Source organism: Lupinus angustifolius, chromosome LG06 (assembly GCF_001865875.1).
Source record: "Lupinus angustifolius cultivar Tanjil chromosome LG06, LupAngTanjil_v1.0, whole genome shotgun sequence".
NCBI classification, from domain to species: Eukaryota; Viridiplantae; Streptophyta; class Magnoliopsida; order Fabales; family Fabaceae; genus Lupinus; species Lupinus angustifolius.
In genome coordinates, this window is record NC_032014.1 from 6,364,176 (window position 1) to 6,391,364 (window position 27,189).

Here is a 27,189-nt window from a genome sequence, read left to right on the forward strand (position 1 = left end):
ATATATATATATATATATATATATATATATATATATATAATCTATTTATTTAAAATAAATTATTTTATTCCTTGTAACAAAATTAGCGGTCAATTTCCCCGAATATTAATTAAAACTAAACATACAATATCTGAGAACCACTTATCTGCAACATAAAATCCGATGCACTATTATATACATTAATCTTCCTCTATTGTAATAATTTATAAAAACTTACTATAAAGCTTTTGGAGAGAAGCAAATTTAAGGAAGAAAAACATTATTTTTTCTCGATAATGCCAAGTCCAGAATTTATAATTACCAGTAGAGCTCTGTTTCCACTGAATTCCAAGTTGTCGCAATTGCTCCATATCTTACGCCCAACTCACGATAATTGTACCTCGATCACATACTCATTTTACATATCTATCTATCTATCTATCATTAATTATACATTAGTTCATAGCTGTAATCCTAAGGAATGGAATACATGTTGTAATTCAAGCCCCTAACAAGTATTAACTTGCTGCAAATGTAGCATGTGTCTAGTGTATATATTCAAAACATATAAATGAAGGGTAACCCAATTTCAAACTAGAAACCTTGATTTAGTGTCATAGCTGTAGTGTTTGGAACACATTTTCTTTATTGTAATAACTAGATCCAAACTCTGCCCCTGATAAATATTACCTTACTGCAAATATATACACTGTTTTTTATTGCAAATATTACCTTACCGCACACGGAGATATGAGAATTGGTGAGGTTGAAAACCAATTGAAGCAAAAGAAACACAGAGCGCTAGCAGAATCCAACCAGAGAAAAATAATACAAAAACTTGTCTAAGATAATGAGCCACATCAAACTAAATCAGCTTTGCAAATGTTCGGCATTAATTTTTTTAGCCTCTTATAGATGTAGCCCGCTGTTCAAACATCCATGAGGGTAGAAATAAGGACATATTGAAGTTTCTAAATGAAATAGTATACGAAGTAATACACTTTTTAAAATAAAATATGTAATATGATTTCTATGATGAATTGAATTAGAAAGATACTATCAAATATGATATCTCAATGTAGCTCATTGTGTAGAGGCTTCTCTATGCGTAAGACTCAGATTTGAGTTCTTACTTATGTGGGAACATGTATGTATGATCTGAATTCAGTACGAATCCAATTATAGCAAACTTCCCACTTCTTGCTACACAAGACTCCGTGCAATTAAAAATTAGTTAGTGGCCTATGCTTCCCCAAGATGGCTTCACATACTGATCTACAAATCAATTTTATGTGATTATATCAACAACCTTATTGTTTGATAGTCAATTTCATTAGGCCAATCAAACTAATCCTTCAGACTTATAATTTGCCACCATATAGTCTGTCAATGATAAAGTCTTGTCATCATATTAATCTTTGAGAAAATATAACAATGGACTAACTACTTCATATATTAAAAGAATTGGCCTTGGTATGGCAATTGTGGAATTTAATTCTACCAAAAGAATTGGCCTTTATTTCAAAGGCTCCAAAAGTCATAATCATAAATTTGTCACCAATTTGAACAAATCCTGAGAAACTGGTGATACGGAAATGGTAACCTTATTTAATGAGTTTAAAATCTTTATTTAAAGATTACATATACACTAACTTACTGATAATCTATGCATACATTTCTTTCCATTATGGTCAGTTGAGGCAAGTCACCTTACCCCTTTGCCTTTTTTGACAGCTCAATATATAGAACTCCATTCATATGCAACTACACAGCACTCGAGTGCTCGTTAAGACTTGGAGTCTGGAAAAACGAGACTAATAGAGGGGGAAAATTCAGAGGAAAAATCATCATAGGAAGATACCCTACAAAATATGAGAATAACATAACATTCACTTACATTGCAAATGGAAATATAGAAAACCTGAGAAAAGAAATGGATGGGATCGGGAACTGTTGATCATGCACATCTTCAAATTGGTGACTTCTAAGCTACATTAATAATAAATTTGTACACAACTTTAATAACCTTGTTGAGAAGGGTAGCCTTGATATTCCGACCAGTTGATCACATGTGACCATATGCACCATCATATTTTTCACTGATACACAAAAAACATGATGGCATAACACTACTGCAATATGAGAAAACCTAACTTGCAAACCCAAGAGTTAAGAATCAGAGTGGACTTAATATCTGGCAGACATTATCTCAAATAATTTATAAGTCGTTAATATGCAAAAGAACACTTCAATCAAAGACAAATATGTTACAACTATGACCCAAGAGTCCAAAGTAAAGTGTTGATCAAGTGTCAAGTCTCACATTAGATATGAGGCGATGAATGAACTAATCCTTTAAGATTTTGGTTTAAGATGTGGTACCTCTCTACTCTTCTCATATCTCGATAACAATGGAACACCTCGATGGTTGGAGGCTAAACGATCGCAGTGTGATGCAAAAAAGTGATATAAGAACCAATGGTTCGACTGGACATGGTGAAGTTAGGGGGGGCAGACCAAAATGTGTGTTACCCAAACTTGAAGGGGATATTGTTGAGTTTATTCAAGTGTAAACTCCCACACTGGATATAAGGAGAGGAGTGGAATTTTTTACAAATAGAGAAGACCTATGAAACTAATACCTTAAGGATTCTATTCAAGACGTGATGTTTCACTGATAGATCTCAACTCTTCCATGTAACAATGGAACTCACCGATGGTTGAAGTATCAGTTTAATCCAAAATAAAGAAGTATAACTTATTCTTGAAACCCATAGGCAGCATAGCTATACAACGCACATATGTCTAAACCCATGACGAGCAAATGCACAGAAAAAACAGGAAGAAAATATGCTCAAACTCACAATTATTGGCTACCCTCCCTGCAATACACTCAATGAAAATGATGGGAAAGAAGCAACTCTGAATGACACGATAGAAGAGAATATACAACTTCAAAAACAGGACCCAAGCAGAAATCACCATGCCAGTCTAGTCTGAGCTTTGAAGATGCACAGAACGTTCCATGAGATTATTTGGAGACACTACTACACCACTAAAAGATCATTTACAGGATTAATCCAAGACATCATATCATGCTCAATCAAAGTCACACAGAAAATGAGACAATCAAAGAAATCAAATTTGTAATCTTGAACCCTTGTAAGATCTCATCAATAGGAAAACAGAGGAACATTTTAAATAGTGTAAGATCAAACTTCCCACACGAAGGTCACTTGAGCAGCATAATAATACAACCTCAACTATGAATAGAGACTCCAATTGAAGATGCAGGACATCAAAACAACAAGCCAGGATCCAACAAAGAAGTAGTTCCACCGTTGAGCTGGAAAATAAACCAAACATAATTTTTTGTGGGGTTCGGATACAAAAACATAAAGCTCCAATTCTCCAAAATGTATAGCAAAATCCAGAAACGACATGATGAAGAATAAATAAAAAAACATTTATGAAATGTGTATCAAACTCCCAACCACAGCTTACACAACCAATTTATCTTTAATGCTGAAGTAGAAATCAAATGAATGAGAAAGCAAAAGCTCATACCCACAAATTAGCTAGACAGGTTCACGAATCAGGTTGGTTATGAGTACATATGAATTCAGTATCCAGATTGGTTATAGTACATATCTCCACATGTTTCGAATAACAATTGAAAACTTGCTGCACAAAAACTTGAAGCAAGAAAGCAGACCACACTACATATAAAGCACAAGTCATGTGCCATCAAGTTATCTCAAAAGCAACAAGAGTCCAAGACTGGAGAGATAGACTCTGGCCACTTTAAATTTGTTCAAGTTCCTGATACAGAAAAGATGTCCAGGTGCGCCAGGTTGCTGTACACTCTCTAGAAAGCCAAATTCAGAACCCACTGAGAAGGAGGAACATGCATATAAAAACTGAGAAGCAAATTCATTTGAAGAGCAACAAAACCTAAATTTGAAACCACTGCTTGTTGATACTACATTTCTCTTCCCTGAAAAGACTCAAGTGTAATTCCTAAAGATGTAAATTGAATATACTAAATGGTCAACATCATAAATCAAAATTCAAGCTACAAGAATGAAAGCTTAAGAGGACACCAAAATGTGGACAGCCCCAGTGCTATGGACCCTTCACACAAAACACTGCACGAGACTCCATGTAACAAAGATCATAATGAAAAATACTGCAGAAACAAAGATCAATGTTTACATTGCATAATGAAAGCCTTTTTTATAAATAAAAATACAACTTAACAATGAGCTATTCTGAAATAATGTTATAAGATAGATCTTCAATTGGGAAAACCTGCAGAAAACACATTCCAAGCTCTAGAGTTACACAATGGCTGAAAACGAAAACAAGAAAAACGCCACCCACTGAATTTAAAGAACCTAAAGGAGCATGAGTCATATATTTCTGTTACAAAAAAAGCCTCTACAGATTCTGAAAGATTACTTTAGATTCAGACCTCATGGGTTACCTACATGTGGAAATTCATTTCCAGGACCAAAAATGTTGCTCACAAAGCCTGGATAAGATGCTGGTTCACCTCTGCTTCAATTCAAGTTTCAATCTGCCTATAGGTGTTTGTGCTCAATATAGGAAATCATGTCAATGTGAGACTACGACCTAGAAAATTGTAATAAGGAGAGGAAAAACTTCTACATGAGAAAAAAGCAACAAATAATAGTGTAGAAGAATTCTGCAAGCCAAACACGCAGATCATCAAACCAAAGACCCAAGGGCCCAATGCATCCTGGTACACAGACCTCTCATATGCTCATAACCATGGATATATAAGAGACATAATGAGAATAAAATTTTAACGACCATAGGAAAACCTAAGTTGGAACATAATATGTCAATCAATAGCCCAACCACTTCTTCTGCAGCCGAAAACGCAATCTTTATCCATGTAACATCCAACTAGTCATGGAAAACACAAAATCCAAACAAGATAAAAACAAAAGGACAAATCCACATTCAGAATCCAGCTACAGTTCACCAAGTTATGGACCGGTAGGTCATTAAGAGGGACCAACTGCGAAGAAGACCTCCACACTTCAATTTAGAGTCATAAGAAGACACCAAATTAAAGAATTTCAATCATTAATACTGAATCCATTAGTCTAAATTGATAAAATTTGCTTACGAGCCAACCCTCAACCTCTCCACAAACTCAGGAGTCTTCTAGATGCACACCCCTATTTCATGGGGGTTGAAGTAGTCATGACTCATGTGAAGCAACATTACAAGTGGAATCTTATTTGAGGAGGGGAAAAACATAAACATCTTACCGAAGTTTTAGGAACATCAGAAGAACTGCCCAAACCAAAACACAATCATCCAAAAAAAGAACTAAAAGCCCAACCAGCTCGATGAAAATCATAGTAGACTGGAACTGATATTTGCATCCAAATAAAACAATCCACGAAATAAAAACCAAGCAGATCCAAAATAGAAGATACTACACCAACAATCAGAAAATCAATCCCAGGATCCAAAATGATGTAATTTTGAATGCACATTCATCACCTACAGATTCATAGGAGAACAATGTTGAAAAAGTGACGAAAAAGGAAGAATCGCAAAGGCTGTCATTTTGTTGCTTCACATGACTACTTGCAACCCCGATCTTTGATGTCCAAACTCCAGGTAACTACAAATCTCTTAGAATCTTCAATTTAGCAAAATCATATCAATCAGCAAAACTATGGTAAATATCATAACAAAGTTGGTTTAGAAGAACTTCCCCAACCAAGCTATTATTAGACCTCCCTTGACATTGCAAAGTAAATCCAAAAGTCCAACCAAGCCAGACGAAAGCCATACGACTCCTGATTCAAGAACAAAAAAACTATAACACATCTAATTGCATAGGACAAATTCAGAACATAAATTCCAAGACACAAAGGAGAATAATTCGACTGTGCGATCCATTTACAACTAGATGAAACAAGAATAACAACTACCGTCTCAAAATTTATAGAATACCAAGTTTCTTTCAAATAAAAGATTTCGAAGGGCCGTCCAAATCCATTCAAAATAGGAAAGCAGTTTATACATATGACCATATTCCACATAAAGAACCAACAACTTTATAAAAGAGAACCTAATTATTTATGTGAACATTCAACATAGCACCCTTACAAACTATATGACAAATTGTGCAGAGGCTGGCTGCTCATTCACATTTGGTTCAATTGCTGCTGTAAGGGTGCAAGAATCCATTAAGGACTTGGCAAGAAAACTAGCAGAATCTTCTAAACCGCAGATCATCACAACAAAGAGCCTATCCAAAAGAGGCAGAAACTCCAGCTTCTTAAAACACAAACACAGAGGAACAAGCATAGCCAAATCCAAAACAAGAAAAAAACTTGTATTGTACAAGTAACAAAACCTAGGGCAGAACACAATGTCTATCAATTATCCCAATCACCGCATCTATGGAGTCGCACACAATCGTTGATTATCTTACCTGTAAAACCCAAGCAGAAATCATGGAAACCTTAGAGAATTTGAATTTATAAAAATAAAATCACAAAAGCTATTGAAGAGTTAAGAATCCATGGTAAAAAAGCCACCAAATTATACAGTGGTCTTTGACAAGATGCAGGAACTTAGGTAAATTAATTAGGAAGCATAACTGCAAAACGACAGTTTCGCGATTCAAGATGAGTCATAAAAGCCATAAAAGAATTAAGACAAAGATCTCATCAATGAAATTAAATTACTAGTCCTGAACCCTTGACCACTCTAATTCTTGATCAAAAATTGAACTATGTCCCCCAATCTCCATAGTCCAGAGCCAGCATGCTAATAATGAAGAAAAACCTTAGCACTCCTAATTGCACACTATCCATATAAACAAATTCCGCACATGCAACATAATTAAGTAAAATAATTCTGAACCGCTTCACTGGTCTAATCTGTTTAAAGCATTTGCATTAGGTGTGCCTAAAATTAGAAGCAGCACAAACAATGTTCAAAGAATAATTAAAAAGAAACACAAGTTTATCAACTTACTGATGGGGGATATTCAGCCACGTGATAAATGCTTAACAACTCTACTGCAAATAAACAGAACTAATATGGACAACCACTACAAATTATATAATCAAAATTCATAAGCTTTTTAATAGTAAAAAAAACATTCACATTAAAGTATAAAAATTATTTAAAGTGAAGAACAATTTAAAAAAATTAAACCTGGTAAGGACAAAGTGTACGGCAAACGATATTAAAGCAAACTCTTAAAAATAACGATGTAGCACCCTTTGAAGTGTACGGTAAACAATATAATGCAAACTCTTCAAGTTTGGTAAAATTAAAATTTCAATCTGCCTACAAGATTAGGTTCTCAATAACATGAAGTAGTGCCACTGCAAACCTGTGACAAAAGAAGATTATGATAAGAGAGGAAAAACTTCAGATAAGAAGAAAACAACATTATATTGCACAACAGAATTCTCCGAACCAAAGACCAAGTCACAAGGGCTCAAAGTGTCAATGTGTAACAGACTAGTTCACAACCAAGTCACGAGAGCTCAAAGCGTCAATAAAGAACAGACCAGTCATAATAGATAACTTCCTGCATCGCAAAATCCAAACGAGCGCGCCAGAAATATCCAAATACATAAAACATATACATGGACAAAATGAAAAGAAAATGTGTACAACAATAACAAAATCAATGTTGCAATAAAATGCCCATCAATATCCACAACCCAACACACAATCACTTTCCCTGTAAAGCCAAACTAAACACGGGATCCAAAAGAATTTAGAAACAAAAAGACAAATCCACGAGTTCGGAATCTAGGAATAGGTCACCAAGTTATGGACTGGGGCAAAAATTAAGAGGCACTAACTGCAAAAGGAAAACCTTCACAATTCAATTCATTCAAATTCAGAGTCATAAAAGGAGAGACAAGATATAAAGAAACTAATGACATTAGTACTGAACGACTTCAGATCCAATCATGTCTTGTCACGACCTTCCTGTAGATTCACACTCCTCCACAGGAAGGAAGGTAGTCACATGAAGCAGGATGAGAGACTCCAACCTCTCAAAACAATGAGGGAAAAAACGTAGCAATCATATAAAGGTTTAGTAAGAAACATAAGAGCTCTCCAAACCGAGACACAGATCATCCAAAAAAGAACCAAAAGAACCAAAAGCTCAAGCAAGCTCTTACTCCATCCTTGATTTACAAAGCAAATGAAAATGCCGGACCATATGAATGCAAGAACAAAAAACTCCAGCACTGCTATACTGCATACTCTGTCCAAAGACACAAATCAAGTGCATAAAAATTAATGGTCTCACCAAGTAGAATCAAAGGGACAACAATATTCAAAGAATAGACATAGGATGTTAAACAAGAAAGAATAACTCATGCAACAAAAATAAAAACAATTCTGAAACCTTCATCGGTCTAGTCTGACTAAATCATTCACAATCACTGAAACCACTAATTATACCTAAAATTAGTAAATTGATTTCCAGACCCAAAATTGTGCAGTTCTGCAAACAAATAAAAATAATAGTAAACAGGATGGGAAAAGCAAATATTAAATTAACGAAAAAGAAGAACCACAAAACTAATCAATTTATTATTACGCTGCAAAACAGAGCAAAAACTTTGGTATCAAAATTCTTAAAAACCATGATCATTAAAATAAAATATTCATTGCCTTTTCAAAGTAGGAATCATCTTTTAAACATAATCAAGTTCAAATTATTAAATGTGTACAACCCTACACTTAATATAGCACCCATCAAAAATACATGACAACCTATGCAGAAGCTGCTGACTCACGTTTGGTTCAACTGTTCAATCTGCCTCCAGCTTAGGTGTGAGAATTCATTAAGGAGAGGGAAAACATTCAGATTATATAAAAAATGGGAAGGAAACTAGCAGAAACCTCCAAAGTTAAGACATAGATCAGTGAGATTCTGATACACAACACACAGAGAAACAAGCATAACCATAAATCATAATCATATACAAATAATATAAACATATCCCAAATAATGAATGACATAGATTGGCAAACAAGACTTGTATTACATGTAACAAAATCTAGGTCGGAACAGAATGTCCACTAATACTCCCAAGTCCTAAACACTGCTTCCTGACGAGTTCAGAATCCATGGTAGAGGTCACCAATGATGCAACGGACTTCGATAATATTCAGGACATCAGGTGAAATAATATGAGGCACTGCAAAAAGAATAGCTTCACCATTTAAATCTGTAGCCATCACTATCAAAGCAACAAAAAATTTAAGAGAAAAACTCATCAATGAAATGAGATGAAAATATTGGTCCTGACTCTTGAACACTTGGACCCTCTACAATTCTACATCCCCAGGCTCTGCCATGCATTCCAGACTCCAGAGTGCTATTAACCAAAAATACAAGCAGTTTAAACTCCTAAATCTTTCATGATAAAAAAATCAATTGCAATCAACAACAAAAACTAAGCCTCACCGGTGAAAGGCATCATATAGAGACAATGGGTTGCGCCAACACCTATTACGACTCTCTTGCAAACTTCAAATCAAAAAAAACCATCTCAATCAAGTAAAACTACATAAACGTCATTCAAGTTTTAGCAAGCAAGATTAGAAGTACTCCCCAGGACCCAGATCGTCCAAAAAAAAAATCAAAATCCCAACCAAGCTCTTACTGTAGAGCAGAAAAATACCAACACTACTAACTGCAAACTCTGTCCAAGTAGACAAATTCAGAACATAAATCTGCTCTCCATGATCAAATGGAGAACATTACAAGAATTGGCAAAAAAAAATAAAATTAAGCAAGAAAGAACAACTCATGCAACAAACTTAAGTGAAATAATCTTGGACACTTCACTGGTCTAGTCTGGTTAGAGCATTTTAAATCATTGGTTATGCCTAAATTTTGAAAATCAATTTCCGGATTGCAATTCTGCAAACAATTGAACAACAAGTTCAACACCAAGACCTTCATATGATGGACAAAACAGTGTTGAAAGCTGACGGAAAAGGAAAATCACAAACAACAATTTAATGAGTCATTCCAACAGAATCAATTCCACTTCAAGTCCATTTACATCTAAATGAAACAAGAGCAAGAACTTAAAGACCATGCTAAATCTTTTCGAAGAGAATTAATTTATTAAACATGACCATAACCCCACATAAAAAACCAATGGCTTCAGAGAAGGTAATCAAATTATTTATAGTAAACACACTTAATATACTAAGACCCTTGGATATTACACCCAACCCATGCAGAAGCTGCAGATTTATGTTCGGTCCAATAGAAGATTTTGAATCTGCCTGAAAATTAGGTGTGATAATCTCATTAAGGAGAGGAAAACTTCTGGATCATATCCAATTGAAGATTTAGAATGTGCCTGAAATTTAGGTGTGTTAATCCATTAAGGAGAGGAAAACTTATTGATCATATAAAAAGTAGCAAAATTCTCCATTCCGGAGACGCATATCATCACAACAAAGATCTAACCATAAGATGGAGAAACTCACATACACAACAGAAACACAGAGGAACACATAGCCGTAATCAAATGCAAATACAATACAAGAAGATCATCGATTACAAAGCCTCCCACGCAATCATTGATTATCTGCCCTGTAAAACGAAAGGGGAAATCATGGAATACTTAGAGAATCCAAACAAAATTATAAACGAAAGAAACTTCCAAAAGTTTTTGAAGATTCAGAAACAAAAGTAGAGGCACTCAGTTATGCATCGCGTTAGGTAGAATATTCAAGAAGGAAGCTATAACTGCAAAAAGAACAGCTTCACAATTCAATATGTAGACATGTCATATCTAAAACAGAAAAATCATCCAAGATATCAAATTAATTTATTAGTACCCCTAAACCCCGGATAGCTCCAATCCTCGATCAAGAATCACACAAGATACCCGATCTTCATTGTCCATATTCCAGAATGCTATTAACGAACAAACACAAACGAATTCAAGGTATAAATCTTCATCAATCAAAATAAAATCAAAACTACTTGTTAACACGGATAGAATTTCTTGTGATTTTCAATTCGGCAAAATCATATCAACCAGCAATTGAAGAAGCATATTATATCGGCAAAACAATATCCCCATACAGAATTTGTGATCATGAAATCGGAATCATCATCATCATCAACCAAATCATGAGGCTAAGAATAGAAACCACTAAAAGACAACACGAAGCACTAACTGCAAAATAATTACAAAATTATGCAATGGTCTTAGATAAGATGCAGGACATTAGGTAAAATAATTACAAAGCACTAACTGCTAAAGGACAGTTTCACCATGAAAGAATTAAACAGAGATTTCACCAATGAATAAATTATCGGTCCTGAACCCTTGACCATTTTAATTTTTGATAAAATATTGAACCATCCTCCAAACTCCAGAACTCTAGCATGCTAATAACTAAGAAAAACTTCGGCACTGCTAATTGCACACTATCCACATAAACAAATTCCATAAATGCAACATAATAGTAAGTCTGAACCCCTTCACTGGTCCTAAAATTAGAGGCAGCACATACAATATTCAAAGAACAACTAAAAAGAAGAAACGCAGTTTAATCAATATACTGATGGGGATTTTCAGCCACATGACAAATGCAAAATAAACAAAACTAAAGATATGGACAACCACTATAAATTATAGAATCAAAATTCATGAGCTTTTTTGTAGTAAAAAAACAGTCATGACAGTACAAAAATAATTTCAAAGTGAAGAACGATTTAAAAAAATAAGAACATAAAAGTGTACAGTAAATAATATAATGCAAACTCCTAGAAATACAAGTATGATATGACAAACTGAGCATAGGATGCTGGTTCAAGCTTGGTAACATTAAAATATCATTCTGCCTACAAGATTAGGTGCTCAATAACATGAAGTCGTGTCACGGCAAAACCTGTGACAAAGAATATTACGATAAAGAGAGGAAAAACTTCAGATAAGAAGAAAACAACATTACATTTACATAGAAGTATTCTCCAAACCAAAGCCTCAGATCATCACAACAAAGTCATAAGGGCTGAAAGCGTCAATGACGAACAGACCACTCATAATAGATAACCTCCTGCATCCCCAAATCCAGAACGAGCAGCCAGAAATATCAAAATCCAGGAAGAGCACAAAATCAGGGACAAAATGAGCAGAAAATAAGTATGACACTAACGACACCTAAGTTGCAATAGAATGCCCATCAATAGCCACGACCACTGCTTCAACAGCCCATCACACAATCATTTACCCTGTAAAGCCAAGCTAAACATGGGATCCAAATGAATTTAGAAACAAAAAGGCAAATCCAAGAGTCCGGAATCCGGGAATAAGTAAAAGTTATGGACAGGGGCAATAATTAAGGGCACTAACTGCAAAAGGAAGACCTTCACAATCAATTCATTCAAACTTAGAGTCATTAAAGAAGAGACAAGATTGAAGAAACTAATCACATTAGTATTGAACCATAGGCCATAAATTGACAAAAATTACTTAAGATCTGATCTTCAACCTCTACAAACATAGAAGTCTTCACATTCTTGTAGATCCACACTCCTACTCCACAGGAAGGATAGGTAGACACATGAAGCAGAATGAGAGACCCCAACCTCTAGCCAACTGCGGAACATATACAACCAATGAGGGGGGAAACATAACAACTATATAAATAAAATAAACATAAGAACTCTCCAAACCGAGACACAGATTATCCAAACAAGAACCAAAATCCCAGGCAAGCTCCTATTCCATCCTTGACATGACAGAGCAATACAAATGCAAGAACAAAAACTCCAGCACTGCTACTGCATACTCTGTCCAAAGACACAAATCCAGAGCATAAATCTTAATGATCCAAGAGTTTCACCACATAGAATCAAAGGGACAACAATTCTAAACCATTCACCCAACCATTAAAACCACTAATTACGCCTAACTTTAGTAAATTAATTTTCGGATCCACAATTTTGCGATTCTGCAAACATAAAAATAATAAGTCACTACAATCACAGAGGGGAAATGCAAATATTAAATTAATGAAAAAGAAGAATCACAAAGGTAATCAATTTATTATTCTACTGCAAACCAATTTACAAAACAAGAACAACAACTTTGGGATCAAAATTCATAAAACCAAGCTTCTTTAAACTAAAATACTATTTGCCTTTTCAAAGTGGGAATTATCTTTTAAACATTAATCAAATGCAAATATAGCACCCATTGAATCTTCGAAGCAAAGGGTGACACTACTGATACAACAAACACATCCATAATCATATACAAATAATAAACAAACCCAAATAATCAGTGACGTAGACCAGTCACAAGAACAAGATTCGTATTATATGTAACAAAACCTAGGTCCGAACAGAACATCCACCAATACTCCTAACCACTGCTTTCAGGGACATGGATCAGTCACAAAAACAAGATTCGTATTATATGTAACAAAACCTAGGTCAGAGCAGAATATCCACCAACCCTCCTAACCACCGCTTCCAGGAACTCGCACTCAAACTCAGAATCTTCCCTGTAAAACCCAAGTGGTAAACATGAAAAACATAGAGAACCCAAATAGATGTAGTGGAAAATAAAATCTCCTTAAAAAAGTTGAGGAGTTCAGAATCCACGGTATAGGTCACCAATTATGCAGCGGTGATTGATATATGCAGGACGTTAGGTGAAATAATTATGAGACACTGCAAAAAGCAGAACAACTTCACCATTTGTTATATAGCCATCACTATCAAAGCCATAAAAAAATTAAGACAGAAAAACTCATCAATGAAATGGGATTAAAATACTGGTCCTGACTCCTGAACCCTTGGCCCCTCTATTCCACATCCCCAAGATCTGCATTGTCCAAACTGCAGAGTGCTATTGACAAAAAATACAAGCAGTTCAACACCTAAATCTTTCATAATATAAAAAATCTCCATTGCAATCATCAACAACTAAGCCTGGACCTGTCAGGAGGTGAAAGGTCATCATATAGAGACAACGTGCCAACTCCCATTACCAACACCCATTACGAGCCTCTTGCAAACTTCAATTCAGAAAAACCATATCAATCGACTAAAACTAAGTAAACATCATATCAAGATTTAGCAAGCAAGATTGGAAGTACTCCCCAGGATGCAGATCATCCAAAAAAGAAACAAAATCCCAGCCAAGCTGTTACTATGGACCAACACTGCTAACTGCAAATTCTGTCCAAGTAAGACAAATTCAGAAGATAAATTTGTTCCCTAGGATCAAATGGAGAACATTCGAAGAATTGGCAAAAAATAAGCAAGAAAGAACAACTCCGCAACAAAATTAAGTAAAATAATTCTGAAACCTTCACATCTGGTTAGAGCATTTGCAATCATTGGTTACAGACATAAGCCTAAAATTTGAAAATCAATTTCCGGGCTGCGATGCTGCAAAAAGAATGAACAACAAGACCTTCCAATGACAGTCATAACAATGCTGAAAGCTGGCGAAAAAGAAAAATCACAAACAACAATTTGATGAGCCCTTCCAGCAGAATGAATCCCACTGCAAGTCCATTAACATCTAAATCTTTTGGAAGTGTGAACTATTTTATTAAACATGACCTGATGACCATAACCCCACATAATCAAACTATTTATTGTGAACACTTAATATAATAGGACCCTTGGATATTACCACCCAACCCATGCAGAAGCTGCAGATTTATGTTCGGTCCAATTGAAGATTTTGAATCTGCCTGATAAACCATTAAGGAGAGGTAAACTTATGGAACACATAAAAAATAGCAAAATTCTTCAAAGCATATCATCACAACAAAGACCAAACCATAAGATGTAGAAACTCCCGTACGCAAAAGAAACACAGAGGAACACATAGTCCTAATACAAGAAGATCATCGATTCCATAGCCTCCCACACAATCATTGATTATCATCCCTGTAAAACCAAAGGGGAAATCATGGAAAACGTAGAGAATCCAAATAAATCTATAAACGGAAAGAAACTTCCAAAAGTTTTTGAAGAGTTCAGAAACCAGAGTAGAGGCACCCAGTTATGCATGGCGTTAGGTAGAATATTCAAGAAGGAAGGACTAACTCCAAAAGGACAGCTTCACATTCAGTTCATAGACATAGCCATGAAGATCTAAAACAGAAAAACTCATCCAAGATATCAAATTAATTTATCAATAACCCTAAACCCTTGCAGCTCCAATCCTCGATAAAGAATCGCACAAGTCACCCGATCTTCGATGTCCAAACTCTGGGATGCTATTAACGAAGAAACACAAACAATTCAATTTACAAATCCTTATCAATCAAATTAAAAACGGTACTACTTGTTAACACGGATAGTTGCGATCATCAATTCGGCAAAATCAAATTAATTATTAATAATCAGCAGCTCCAATCCTCAATCAAGAATCGCACAGGTTACCCCGATCTTCGATGTCCAAACTCCAGAATGCTATGAACGAAGAAACACAAAAAAATCAAGGTCTAAATCTTCATCAATCAAATTAAGAACAATACTATTAATAATCCTGAACCCCTGGCTGCTCCAATCCTTGATCAAGAATCACATAACATACCCGATCTTCGATGTCCAAATTTGGACTGCTATTAACGAAGAAACGGAAACAATTTAACGTATAAATCTTCATCAATCAAATTAAAAACAACACTACTTGTTAACAGGGATAGAATCCCTTGCGGTCTTCAATTCGGAAAAATCATATCAACCAGCAATTGAAGCTAAGAATTGAGATCATGAAATCGGAATCATGATCATCAACCAAAGCTAAGAATAGAAACCGTTAATATAGAGGGGAAATGGGAGATATAGACGGTGGAGATAAGGCGGTGAGTAGAAATATCAACGGTCCTGATGTAATTAAAATAATTGTTGACGCGGTTTCTAATTAAAGCGGTGGAATGCTGAATCAGATTACATTCCGCGTGAGTCTGACGCACACCAACTATACAACTGTCAGTTTATAATAATACCTAAAAACTGTCACTTTATTAGAGAATTGTTATCCTTACTCATGAGTTATATTTAGAGAGAAAATATATAAATTAAAAGTGTATATGATTTTTATATATTATTTATATTTTATTATTACTGTTTTAAAAAAATAATATAAATGAGTGATTAATGATGTAATAATTTGTATAAATTTTTATACTCATGAATTTATATGTGTTTGTTGATTTTTGCAAATTCTAACAAACAATTTATTAATAAAATTTTATTTAATTCATATATATATATATATATATATATATATATATTTTAAATCTCAAATTATATATTCATGATAAATAATATTGAGAGAGATTTTTTTTTAAAATGTATTTATGATTGTTTCACCTTTAAAAATTGGTCCATTAGAGTTCTAGCGTCTAAAAATAGAATTAGGATTGAGTTTTAAAAGTAAACCTTATTAATATATTTTATAGTTAAGTGTCCCTAAATATGTCATGCACATTTATAAGGAAGAATAAAACTTTTTTGCTGATATAATCGATAATATTCCATCAATTTATGACCAAAAAAAATTAATTGCTTTCTAACTATCACTTTCAATAAGATAATATTTTTAGGAATCAAGATATTTATATCTTAATCTACCTTAATATTAAGTAAGACTTATATCACTGGATCAACTGTGAGGAGCTCTTTAAAACATTTATTTTTAGAGGAAACAAATAAAAAGGAGAAACAATTTTTTGGTATTACCAAAAGTATTTTTCCCTTTTTAGGCAAGGTTTTGATGTATGTAGTTGTCCCTCTAAAAATATAACTCATATGAATTAAATTCTTAACCTTTCGGTCATCCTAGATCAACAACTTATTCGTAAAATGTGTAACCATTTAAGAATAAAAACTAATTAATCTAAATAAAAATTAAAAACCTCTCAGCCCTATCTCCGAGGTTGTCGTGATCTCACAAAAGAAAAGCGTTCATTTCCTCATCTTTCATGATAAATCACCTTTATTCTACGATTCCAGTCCATGTATGTAATCTTCATCCCTTATTCTCCTCTATATATAGACAAAATGGTAGATAATCCAACCTTCTCTCTATCCACATATAAAAACTATAATCAACTCTTGTATCTTGGTTCATGGTATTATGCTGTTTTCCCTTGTGATTTTTTTAGATTGATAAACTGAAACCAACACATTTCTATTGCTTTGGACTAAGTTTCAAACCATTTGCTTCAAATTAAGTTGGATGTATTATTAGTTCAGCGTGCACTATGTTTGATGATGTATTGACATTTGCTTGAGATATTGTAAAGACTTCGTAATAGTTAAAGGCTGAATGTTACTTCAAAGTTGCCCTCACAATTTTATTACTTGTTATTTGTTTATAATTGTAGTTGTTTCCCCTTACATTACATACAGGACTTAAACTTTTTGCTTGTTTTATTATAATGTTTTAATTTTTAGTATTTATAGTGAACAACTTACTATATTTCGTATGGATGTCAGGGATCTGGTGTATATGTTATTTGTAAATCAGGTAAACTAATGCGAGTGTAGGAGTTAAGTTTGCCTAAGTTCCACGAATTTGACAACCTTGCTTAGAACATTTATATTTGTGTCATGATAAGGGGAGGAAACAAGTCAAGTTAGATGTCAGTGTTAATGTGGGAACATTCAATTACTATGGGAAGAATATTGGGAGGTGGAAATGTCTGAATGAGAAGGTATTGAATGTTGAAGTGGCTATGGTGATGGTTAGGCTTGTTTTTTCCATGGATATGTTTGTATTACGAGAGACATAAAGTATGAACATCTAGGCTAATTCATTTTATCTCCTCCTACCTCGACAAAAACTTTAATAACATAGCTATGATTAAATAATTTGGACCCTAATAAAAAAGTATCTCACTAAGTTTTCTAATAATAGATATAATGCAATTACTATCCTTCCGAATAAATTTGTAGTTGTGTTAAGTTTTTTTACACAAATCATTGAATTTAGTTTGTTTTTAATAAAAGTATTATTGTTTCTGTCTTATGCCATTATCAAGTCCTCTTATTACTTTACTCCGTAATTATTTTCTCTCTCCACAGCAATAAGAGTAAGAACATAATTAATATAGAAATAATTTTGTTTTGAAAATGACAATTAAAAAGAAACAAAAAATTTCTAAAAAGCAACGCTTATATAAAAAAGAAACGAACTGATGGGATAAATTCTTTAAATTTTGACCGATAACAAAATAATGACATGAAGTCTCACAATGAAGTGGATAAAATGCAGCAGCAAATTTAACATCGTGACTATAATAGCTCATCAAAGTTAACATGATTTTACTCCACGTGTATGAAACAAAATGTCACACAAATTGTTTCACTCACACATATTGTTTAAGTCGGATTCCTCTCTGAGAGGAGAGTGTTGTTTTTCCGGGTAAAATTGTTAGATTCACCTGAGATATTCTAATTCAATAGAAACTTTGATTCTAACTCAATGGTCTTAACAGTTAGAGTAAGGTTTAAATTCTAATCAAAATGCATTTTGTAATTGCTACATCTCATTCCATTTTATAGCATTTCTTAGATACTCATTGCATTTTGTGTATTGACAATAACATAGAAAGATATTACGTTATAATTGTATCATGCTGTTAGGTTCATTCATCTGCTCAAAATAATTATCCGTTAAATGCATACCAACCACATATATTACTTCTATACCCTAGTTCATAAGGAATATTGTAGTTTCAGCTGCCATGATTTGCATTATATTGCATTCACCATTATTTGATATGAATTGATCTTTTATATCAATGCAATGAGCTAGCAACTACTGATTTTTTAGACCAGAAAACTAAAGTTGAGTGAAGAACATAGGAAAAGGCATGGTTAACACATTCAACAAACACAGAACAGAGGAAATTGAAACATTCAAAAGTTCCTCTAGACAATACTGATCTAAGGAGGACAAATATTTTGTACCCATATTTCACAACCACCAGAACTGATTTTCTGTGAGTACATATCCATGCTCTCCCTATAACTTCCAACCATCAAGTTAAAAATCAATAGCAAATCATATAAACATTTGTAACTTTCATTTATTAATAGCCTATTTGGTTGCAAGTTGCATTAGGCAAAAAGGGCATTCACAAGCACCAAAAAGCAGAAACTACAGGTGGGTGCATCAAGCAAGACGCGCTTTAGAGCATAAAAAACACTGAAGCAAACACACAGAATGTCTTTATTAACTGAAAATTAAGAAGATGAAAAGATAAACAGTCATGAAAAGTTGAAGATACATATGGTACAACAGTACTATTACAGTCAACACAAACCATCTCCGGCTTATAGAACCATGGACTTACCATAACTAGCATGTTGTAAGGGCAGCAACAAATTTCAAAGAAGCCCTCTTCTTCTTTTGTAATCACTAACTGACAGTGTCAGTGCATGCCTCCTCCCATCGTTTTCCACGACTCGAAGACCAACTGTTGCTTCTATTTTTTGTTTTCTTGCCATAAATCCTGCTTGAACTCCTTGGGCTCCACCAAACTTCTGAAGTAATGTTAATGAAATTGGAAGCTCGAAATTGTGCAGCTCATTTGTCACTGTTCCTTGATCCACTGGAGCAACTGTATCCACGAGCTTCCCAGCATCAGCAGCAGCCTCCAAGGCTGCAGCAGTAGCCACCAAGCCATCCGCTGTCAGTGGTGCTCCTGTTCCATTGCTGCCTGCATCAGCCACCACGCCATCAGCAATAATATTTCCAGCAGCAGCCTTTTCGCCAGGTTTTGAAGCATAGTAGTTCCTTGATCTCGTCCATCTCCTAGAAAAAGGATCGTAACCTGCTTCCCCTGCTTTCAAACCTATATTTGTTCGCTTCAATTCAGAAGCATTCTTAAAGTTCTCAACCCTGTTTTTTCTGTTCATCTCGGCCAGCCTCAAAGCCTTGACATCCTTCCCCTGTGCTTGCCTGGATGCTTCTAATTCTTGAAGTCTCTTCTTGATCCTCCTCACTCCTGCCTCATCATTCTTACTTTGTGCTATTTCCATTTCCCTCCTCAGCCGATCCTTCTCAGCCGCAACATTTAGTGGCCTTGATGAGGCAGATTTTTTCTCCTGTAACATCTGCTTCACAGTAGCCGCGGAGTAGACAAAAGAAGTGATCTTTTGTATAGCTTGTTTCTTTTCTAACACCTCATGTTTGCTTGGCAACCGGCCACCACTACGATCTACTTCCTTAACCCACTGTTTGAACTCCTCCTCAATTGGGGGAGAATCGCTAACCATAGCCATTTGCCACCTAGCAGCAGAACTTTCATTTCCCCAAACAACATTCAAATACTTGTATGTATTTTTGTTCTCTAATTTATACTCCCGATCAGGTTCTGAGGCATCAACATTTTTCACCATGCAAAGCCTGTAGATTGGTCCAGTTTTTGATCTACCTATTCCAACTCTTACAAAGCAGCCAACTATTAACTCCTCGAAGAAAGGCTCCATAAACCATCTGGCAAGTTTTGACCTGCGAATAGTTATTTCCTTTATATCCTGAAATGATAGTCCCCCGGACCCAGCTAATGTCCTATCATCATCGCTGTCTTGACCTCCATCCCCAGTTGAACCGTCATCATCACTGTGACTTTCACTATCGCTATGGCTTGAACTACTGAGACTTGCTGAAGTGAAAGATTTGCGTTTTTGTGGGGAGAAACGACGGGGCCCAGAACCTTTAGATGCCTCTCTCAGTCTGCGGTGAGCTTCTGGATCCTGCTGTTTCAATCGCTTTGCACGCAATTCATTTAATGCAACGTTCTTCGCTGACCTGTCGGCAGATCTGGCTGATGCACGCACACGAGATGATGACATTGGTGGAGACTGTTTTCTGGGCGCTACTGCCTTTCCTTTATCACGCTTTGATGATATCTTCCCCAATAAATTCTTATCATCCTTTTTCGCAGCCCTATCCGATAAGATCATCTCTCGTTGAAGTTCAGTCATCTCCGAGAGCTTCCTCCTGTCATCGTCATCCTTATAAAGATCATCACCAATATTTGATTCATCACTGCTATCACCCTCATGATCGCTACGACCATGACCATCATCCGCTTCTTCATGACTGCCCATATCATCATCTCTTTCTGCCTGATCCAGTCTCTTTTTAAGAGGAACTTGTGATCCAGATGGCTTTCTGCTTCCATAGTTCAGCTCATCATCTGAATCATCATCCCTAGAGTCACTCCCACCATCTGAATAAGAGCCATCACGTCTTCTCCTTGAAGATGGAAGAGAATGCCGATTTCTACCTCCTGAGCCAGTCCTCCCTGCAGCCTCCAAAAGCAAATTTTCCAAATCCGCCATAATTGTCCGAGATTTCGCGCCTTCACCTACAAATGTATCCAGCATAAATCACAAAGTTTCCATTACCAATCCTATTAATTATGCAAGCATATAAAACACATTGAATTGGGTACCTTCAATCTATTACACGTATCTAAGCGACTCAAGCAGCAATATGATGCAGGGTTAGCAAACATAACACATAAGTACCCTATAGTCTATAGGGTGTAGATTCAGATTAGGGTTGACAACTTAATTTTGATTTCCACATAAATCAGTTCCCATCTCAATGTAAATCAAAAACCTAAAAAAAAAGCACTTTCTAAGGCCTAATTTCAGCAAAGTATAGTGACTGATCGCTAAGAAGTTCAAATCAGAATCCATAACCAGTACATGGTTTGAATGATACTTCAGGAAGCTCTAAAATAATCTGAACCCAAAAACCAAGGTATGGGTATTGTTCAATTGCGATACGCTAGGTACTGAAACTTGAAAGCAATATATATATATATATATATATGGCGTCTTCCATCTCATTCCTCTTCCACCTTCTTCCTTATCAAGCCATCACAATCTTCCCTACACTTTCCCACGCCCAAATCAAAAGACAACCCTTACATATAACCCCCAACCGAACCCAACCATCCCTAAATCACCTCATCTCCCATTGATCCGAAACCATACACATCACTTTACCCTAAACAGCCACAAATCATCATCTACAATTACAAGCCAAAAACCCTTAACTCAAACCCCTCCAACCCTAAAATTACCTAACCAAACCGAGGCCATAAAACCTCAAACCATACACAAACCCTAGCCTACTTATACAACCCCAAACCGAAGCAAATCAACCCAAAAATTGCCCTAATTTGACAAAACCGAATTCACACATTCACAAAGCCTAATTTCAAGCTAAACGATCCTATAATTCTAAGGCAGCCCCTTGAGGTTGTCATCAAGTGGTCATCAGAGCTACTTTAGCTTGAGCAATGTCAAGTCCAGAAAGGAGTCCTACGGTTTCACCAAGATCAGCCTCACTAACCGTGAGACTTCAAAACATGATGGATGCCCAATTCCAAACTCTTCAACAACAATTGGAGGAGTTGAGGATCCATTATGATAGAAGGCTGGATGAACAAAATCATGGTAATCATAACCATGAAAGAAGAAGAAGGAGGCCTAGGAGAGAGGAGAGGCCGAGACATGAGGATAGGTACAATTATTCAAGTGCCTATAATAGTGAAAGGAGACATGGCAGCCGTGGCCATGATGGAACAAACCGTGGCCATGGAAGGAGACATGGAGAGCACCATGGCAGCCCTGGCCGTGGTCATGCTAGCCCAATTCGTGGACATGGAAGGCAAAGAGAGGGTGCAAATACAAGCCCAAACCGTGAGCATAGAGGAGATTTGGATGGTGTTAAGATCAAAGTCCCTACTTTCTTGGGGATGAGTGATCCAGAGGCATATTTAGCATGGGAATTGAAGATGGAACAAGTCTTCAATTGTCACAACTATTCAGAGGCAAAGAAAGTCAAGGTGGCAGCCCTTGAATTTCAAGAGTATGCAATGGTTTGGTGGGATCAGCACCAAAAAGATAGAGTGAGATGTGGAGATGTAGCCATTGAAACATGGGCTGAAATGAAGAGAGCAATGAGAAGAAGGTTTGTACCTCATTCTTACAATAGAGATGTGCATAACAAGCTACAAAGGCTCACTCAAGGGTCCCAAACAGTAGATGAATATTTCAAAGCCATGGAATTAGCCTTGCTTAGGTCCAACCTCAATGAGGACCGTGAAGCAACAATGGCTAGGTTTCTTCATGGGTTGAATCCAGAAATCCAAGATGTGGTGGAATTGCAGCCATATGTGGAGTTAGATGACTTGGTTCAGAAAGCCATCAAAGTGGAGCACCAAATTAAGAGGAAGAAGTCTAAGTACTCCTCTAGTACGTCAAAATCCCACTCTTGGAGAGATGAGCAAAAAAGGGAGAGCCCTAAGGCCAAGGAGGCCGTGGGCAGCCACAAAACCACCCAACCAGCCATGGAGACCAATGGGAAGACTAGAAACGTGAAGTGTTTCAAGTGTCTTGGCCATGGTCACATTGCCTCTCAATGTCCTACAAAAAGGACAATGGTGATCACTAATGGTGTCGTTGAGTCCCAATCCGAACCATCTAGTGGAGAGGAGTGTGATGATGATACATCCATGTTTAATTGTGATATTTTGATGATGAAGAGGCTCTTGGGCAGCCAAGTTAAGAGGCATGAAGAAAGCCAAAAATACAACCTATTTCACTCAAGATGTTTGGTCCAAGGCAAGGTATGCATGTTGATCATTGATGGAGGTAGCTGCACTAATGTGGTTAGCCAAAGGCTAGTGTCAAAGCTAGACCTTGAAACTAAACCACATCCCTCCCCTTACAAACTCCAATGGTTAAGTGATGTGGGTGAGTTGGTTGTGGATAGACAAGTCATGGTACCCTTCTCCATAGGGCAGTACCATGATGAGGTCTTATGTGATGTGGCTCCTATGGAAGCTAGCCACATGTTGTTGGGGAGACCATGGCAATATGAAAAGAACACTAGCCATAATGGTTTCACCAACAAGATCTCATTTATGCACCATGGTCACATGGTGGTGTTAGCCCCTCAGAGCCCTAAACAAGTCCATGAGGACCAAAAGAGGCTAAGGGCTAAGATTGAAGAAGAAAGGAAGGAAAGTGAGGCAAAAGCCAAGTCCATGGCCAAGCCTACACTTGACATTGTTCCTACTCCCAAGGCTGAAATTTTTTCTACACTTAGCCATTCTTTGAAAGATCATGGCAAGGATAGGAAAAAGGATAAGAATGAAGGCAATTCGAGGACGAATTCATTTGAAGAGGGAGGGGATGATGTAAACCCTCCTAGGGCAGCCTTTGATTCCAAGGGCAAGAGAAGTTATGATGGTCCTACAACTAGGGCCAAAGCCAAGGCAGGGATCCTTAAAGTCTCAAAGGACACAATTGACCCAGGAGAGGGTATGTGAGGAGGACATTTATGTCCTTAGGTCACTTTCTACTTAGGTTTATTTTATTTTCATTGATTCAAATAAATGAGATTGCATTCTCATATAGTCTTAGGTTTATTTTCATTGTTAGTATTTAATTCATGTAATATGGGTTGGGAATTATTTGTAACATTGGTCCATATTCATGACCAAGTAGTTTACTTAGGTTCAAGGGTAAGCCTTTCACGTGGCTAGGGCAAATGGAAGTCAATGCATGATCATTTCAAGGAAGGAGGCACGTAAGGAACTCTATCTATAAGGACAAACAAGGAGATAAGGCAATTCAGCTAACACTTTATCTCTAAGGCAAACAAGGAGATAAGGCATGGAGGGAAAACGAATTTAAAAGAAGATAGGTTTGTTTTAGCAATTTGAATTTGAATTTGAATTTGAATTTGGATTTGAAAGAAGATAGATTTGAATTTGAATTCAAGGGTATATGGCACACGTTTTCAAACTTGGAGATAAAGAGAAGATTATATGAATCTCCCAAGTATGCACACGGCTAGAAACAAGGAAAGAAGATAGGAAGCTCAATCTTTTAAGGTGCACAAGGCTATAAAATAGGGAATCCTAATCTCATCTCCAACCAACAACAAATCAGATTGGATTCAAATTAAATATGATTAGTTCCTCAAGATGAAGTCAAATTGATCAAGTCTCTTCCTTCTCCTCAACAAATTCGGCCAACCATCCACCAAAACCGAATTACACTCAAGACTAAGTCAAACAAGCAATTCAGCTCAACCAATTGATATTACTTAGGATTTTATTTTTATGTTTATTAGAAGATAATTTGATTTCTATCTTCTATTTTATCTATTCAGCCAAGGCAACTTTGCCTATTTATATTTTGATCAAATCATTAATAAAAGTTAAGTTGAATTTTGAGTAAATTTGAATTGTTTTAGTTGAGAGCACTTCTCCTAAACTCTATCCTTTGGCCGTGGCCATTGATGAGCTTTTATCAAGCTTCTTAAGCTTGTGGCAAGCAACACTTGACTTATCAAGCTTCCATGCTTGTGGCGTCTTCCATCTCATTCCTCTTCCACCTTCTTCCTTATCAAGCCATCACAATCTTCCCTACACTTTCCCACGCCCAAATCAAAAGACAACCCTTACATATAACCCCCAACCGAACCCAACCATCCCTAAATCACCTCATCTCCCATTGATCCGAAACCATACACATCACTTTACCCTAAACAGCCACAAATCATCATCTACAATTACAAGCCAAAAACCCTTAACTCAAACCCCTCCAACCCTAAAATTACCTAACCAAACCGAGGCCATAAAACCTCAAACCATACACAAACCCTAGCCTACTTATACAACCCCAAACCGAAGCAAATCAACCCAAAAATTGCCCTAATTTGACAAAACCGAATTCACACATTCACAAAGCCTAATTTCAAGCTAAACGATCCTATAATTCTAAGGCAGCCCCTTGAGGTTGTCATCAAGTGGTCATCAGAGCTACTTTAGCTTGAGCAATGTCAAGTCCAGAAAGGAGTCCTACGGTTTCACCAAGATCAGCCTCACTAACCGTGAGACTTCAAAACATGATGGATGCCCAATTCCAAACTCTTCAACAACAATTGGAGGAGTTGAGGATCCATTATGATAGAAGGCTGGATGAACAAAATCATGGTAATCATAACCATGAAAGAAGAAGAAGGAGGCCTAGGAGAGAGGAGAGGCCGAGACATGAGGATAGGTACAATTATTCAAGTGCCTATAATAGTGAAAGGAGACATGGCAGCCGTGGCCATGATGGAACAAACCGTGGCCATGGAAGGAGACATGGAGAGCACCATGGCAGCCCTGGCCGTGGTCATGCTAGCCCAATTCGTGGACATGGAAGGCAAAGAGAGGGTGCAAATACAAGCCCAAACCGTGAGCATAGAGGAGATTTGGATGGTGTTAAGATCAAAGTCCCTACTTTCTTGGGGATGAGTGATCCAGAGGCATATTTAGCATGGGAATTGAAGATGGAACAAGTCTTCAATTGTCACAACTATTCAGAGGCAAAGAAAGTCAAGGTGGCAGCCCTTGAATTTCAAGAGTATGCAATGGTTTGGTGGGATCAGCACCAAAAAGATAGAGTGAGATGTGGAGATGTAGCCATTGAAACATGGGCTGAAATGAAGAGAGCAATGAGAAGAAGGTTTGTACCTCATTCTTACAATAGAGATGTGCATAACAAGCTACAAAGGCTCACTCAAGGGTCCCAAACAGTAGATGAATATTTCAAAGCCATGGAATTAGCCTTGCTTAGGTCCAACCTCAATGAGGACCGTGAAGCAACAATGGCTAGGTTTCTTCATGGGTTGAATCCAGAAATCCAAGATGTGGTGGAATTGCAGCCATATGTGGAGTTAGATGACTTGGTTCAGAAAGCCATCAAAGTGGAGCACCAAATTAAGAGGAAGAAGTCTAAGTACTCCTCTAGTACGTCAAAATCCCACTCTTGGAGAGATGAGCAAAAAAGGGAGAGCCCTAAGGCCAAGGAGGCCGTGGGCAGCCACAAAACCACCCAACCAGCCATGGAGACCAATGGGAAGACTAGAAACGTGAAGTGTTTCAAGTGTCTTGGCCATGGTCACATTGCCTCTCAATGTCCTACAAAAAGGACAATGGTGATCACTAATGGTGTCGTTGAGTCCCAATCCGAACCATCTAGTGGAGAGGAGTGTGATGATGATACATCCATGTTTAATTGTGATATTTTGATGATGAAGAGGCTCTTGGGCAGCCAAGTTAAGAGGCATGAAGAAA

The 27,189-nt window shown here is 36.5% G+C and overlaps 1 protein-coding gene and 3 long non-coding RNA genes across 4 annotated transcripts in view; 1 reads left to right on the forward strand and 3 right to left on the reverse strand.

Annotated features, from left to right (window-relative positions):
* The window catches only part of LOC109349336, a 37,986-nt gene that overhangs the window by 5,557 nt on the left and 5,240 nt on the right, over positions 1-27,189 (reverse strand). Inside the window, exons 2-3 of the long non-coding RNA XR_002107949.1 lie at positions 18,217-18,219; positions 12,210-14,591 (exon numbers count right to left, since the gene is read on the reverse strand). This is a non-coding gene — a long non-coding RNA (uncharacterized LOC109349336). The remainder of the gene's footprint in view (positions 1-12,209; positions 14,592-18,216; positions 18,220-27,189) is intronic.
* On the reverse strand, positions 9,020-11,525 carry LOC109349337. The gene is made up of 3 exons (XR_002107950.1): positions 9,482-11,525; positions 9,324-9,392; positions 9,020-9,212 (listed from the first exon to the last, which is right to left on the reverse strand). It is a non-coding gene; the product is annotated as an uncharacterized LOC109349337 (long non-coding RNA).
* On the forward strand, positions 15,020-15,540 carry LOC109349341. Its single transcript, XR_002107953.1, has 2 exons — positions 15,020-15,257; positions 15,453-15,540. It is a non-coding gene; the product is annotated as an uncharacterized LOC109349341 (long non-coding RNA).
* On the reverse strand, positions 19,092-21,405 carry LOC109349334 (protein RTF1 homolog). The gene has a single exon (XM_019590101.1). It carries the CDS (start codon positions 21,377-21,379, stop codon positions 19,418-19,420), a length of 1,962 nt encoding a protein of 653 aa, XP_019445646.1. The 5' UTR covers positions 21,380-21,405; the 3' UTR covers positions 19,092-19,417.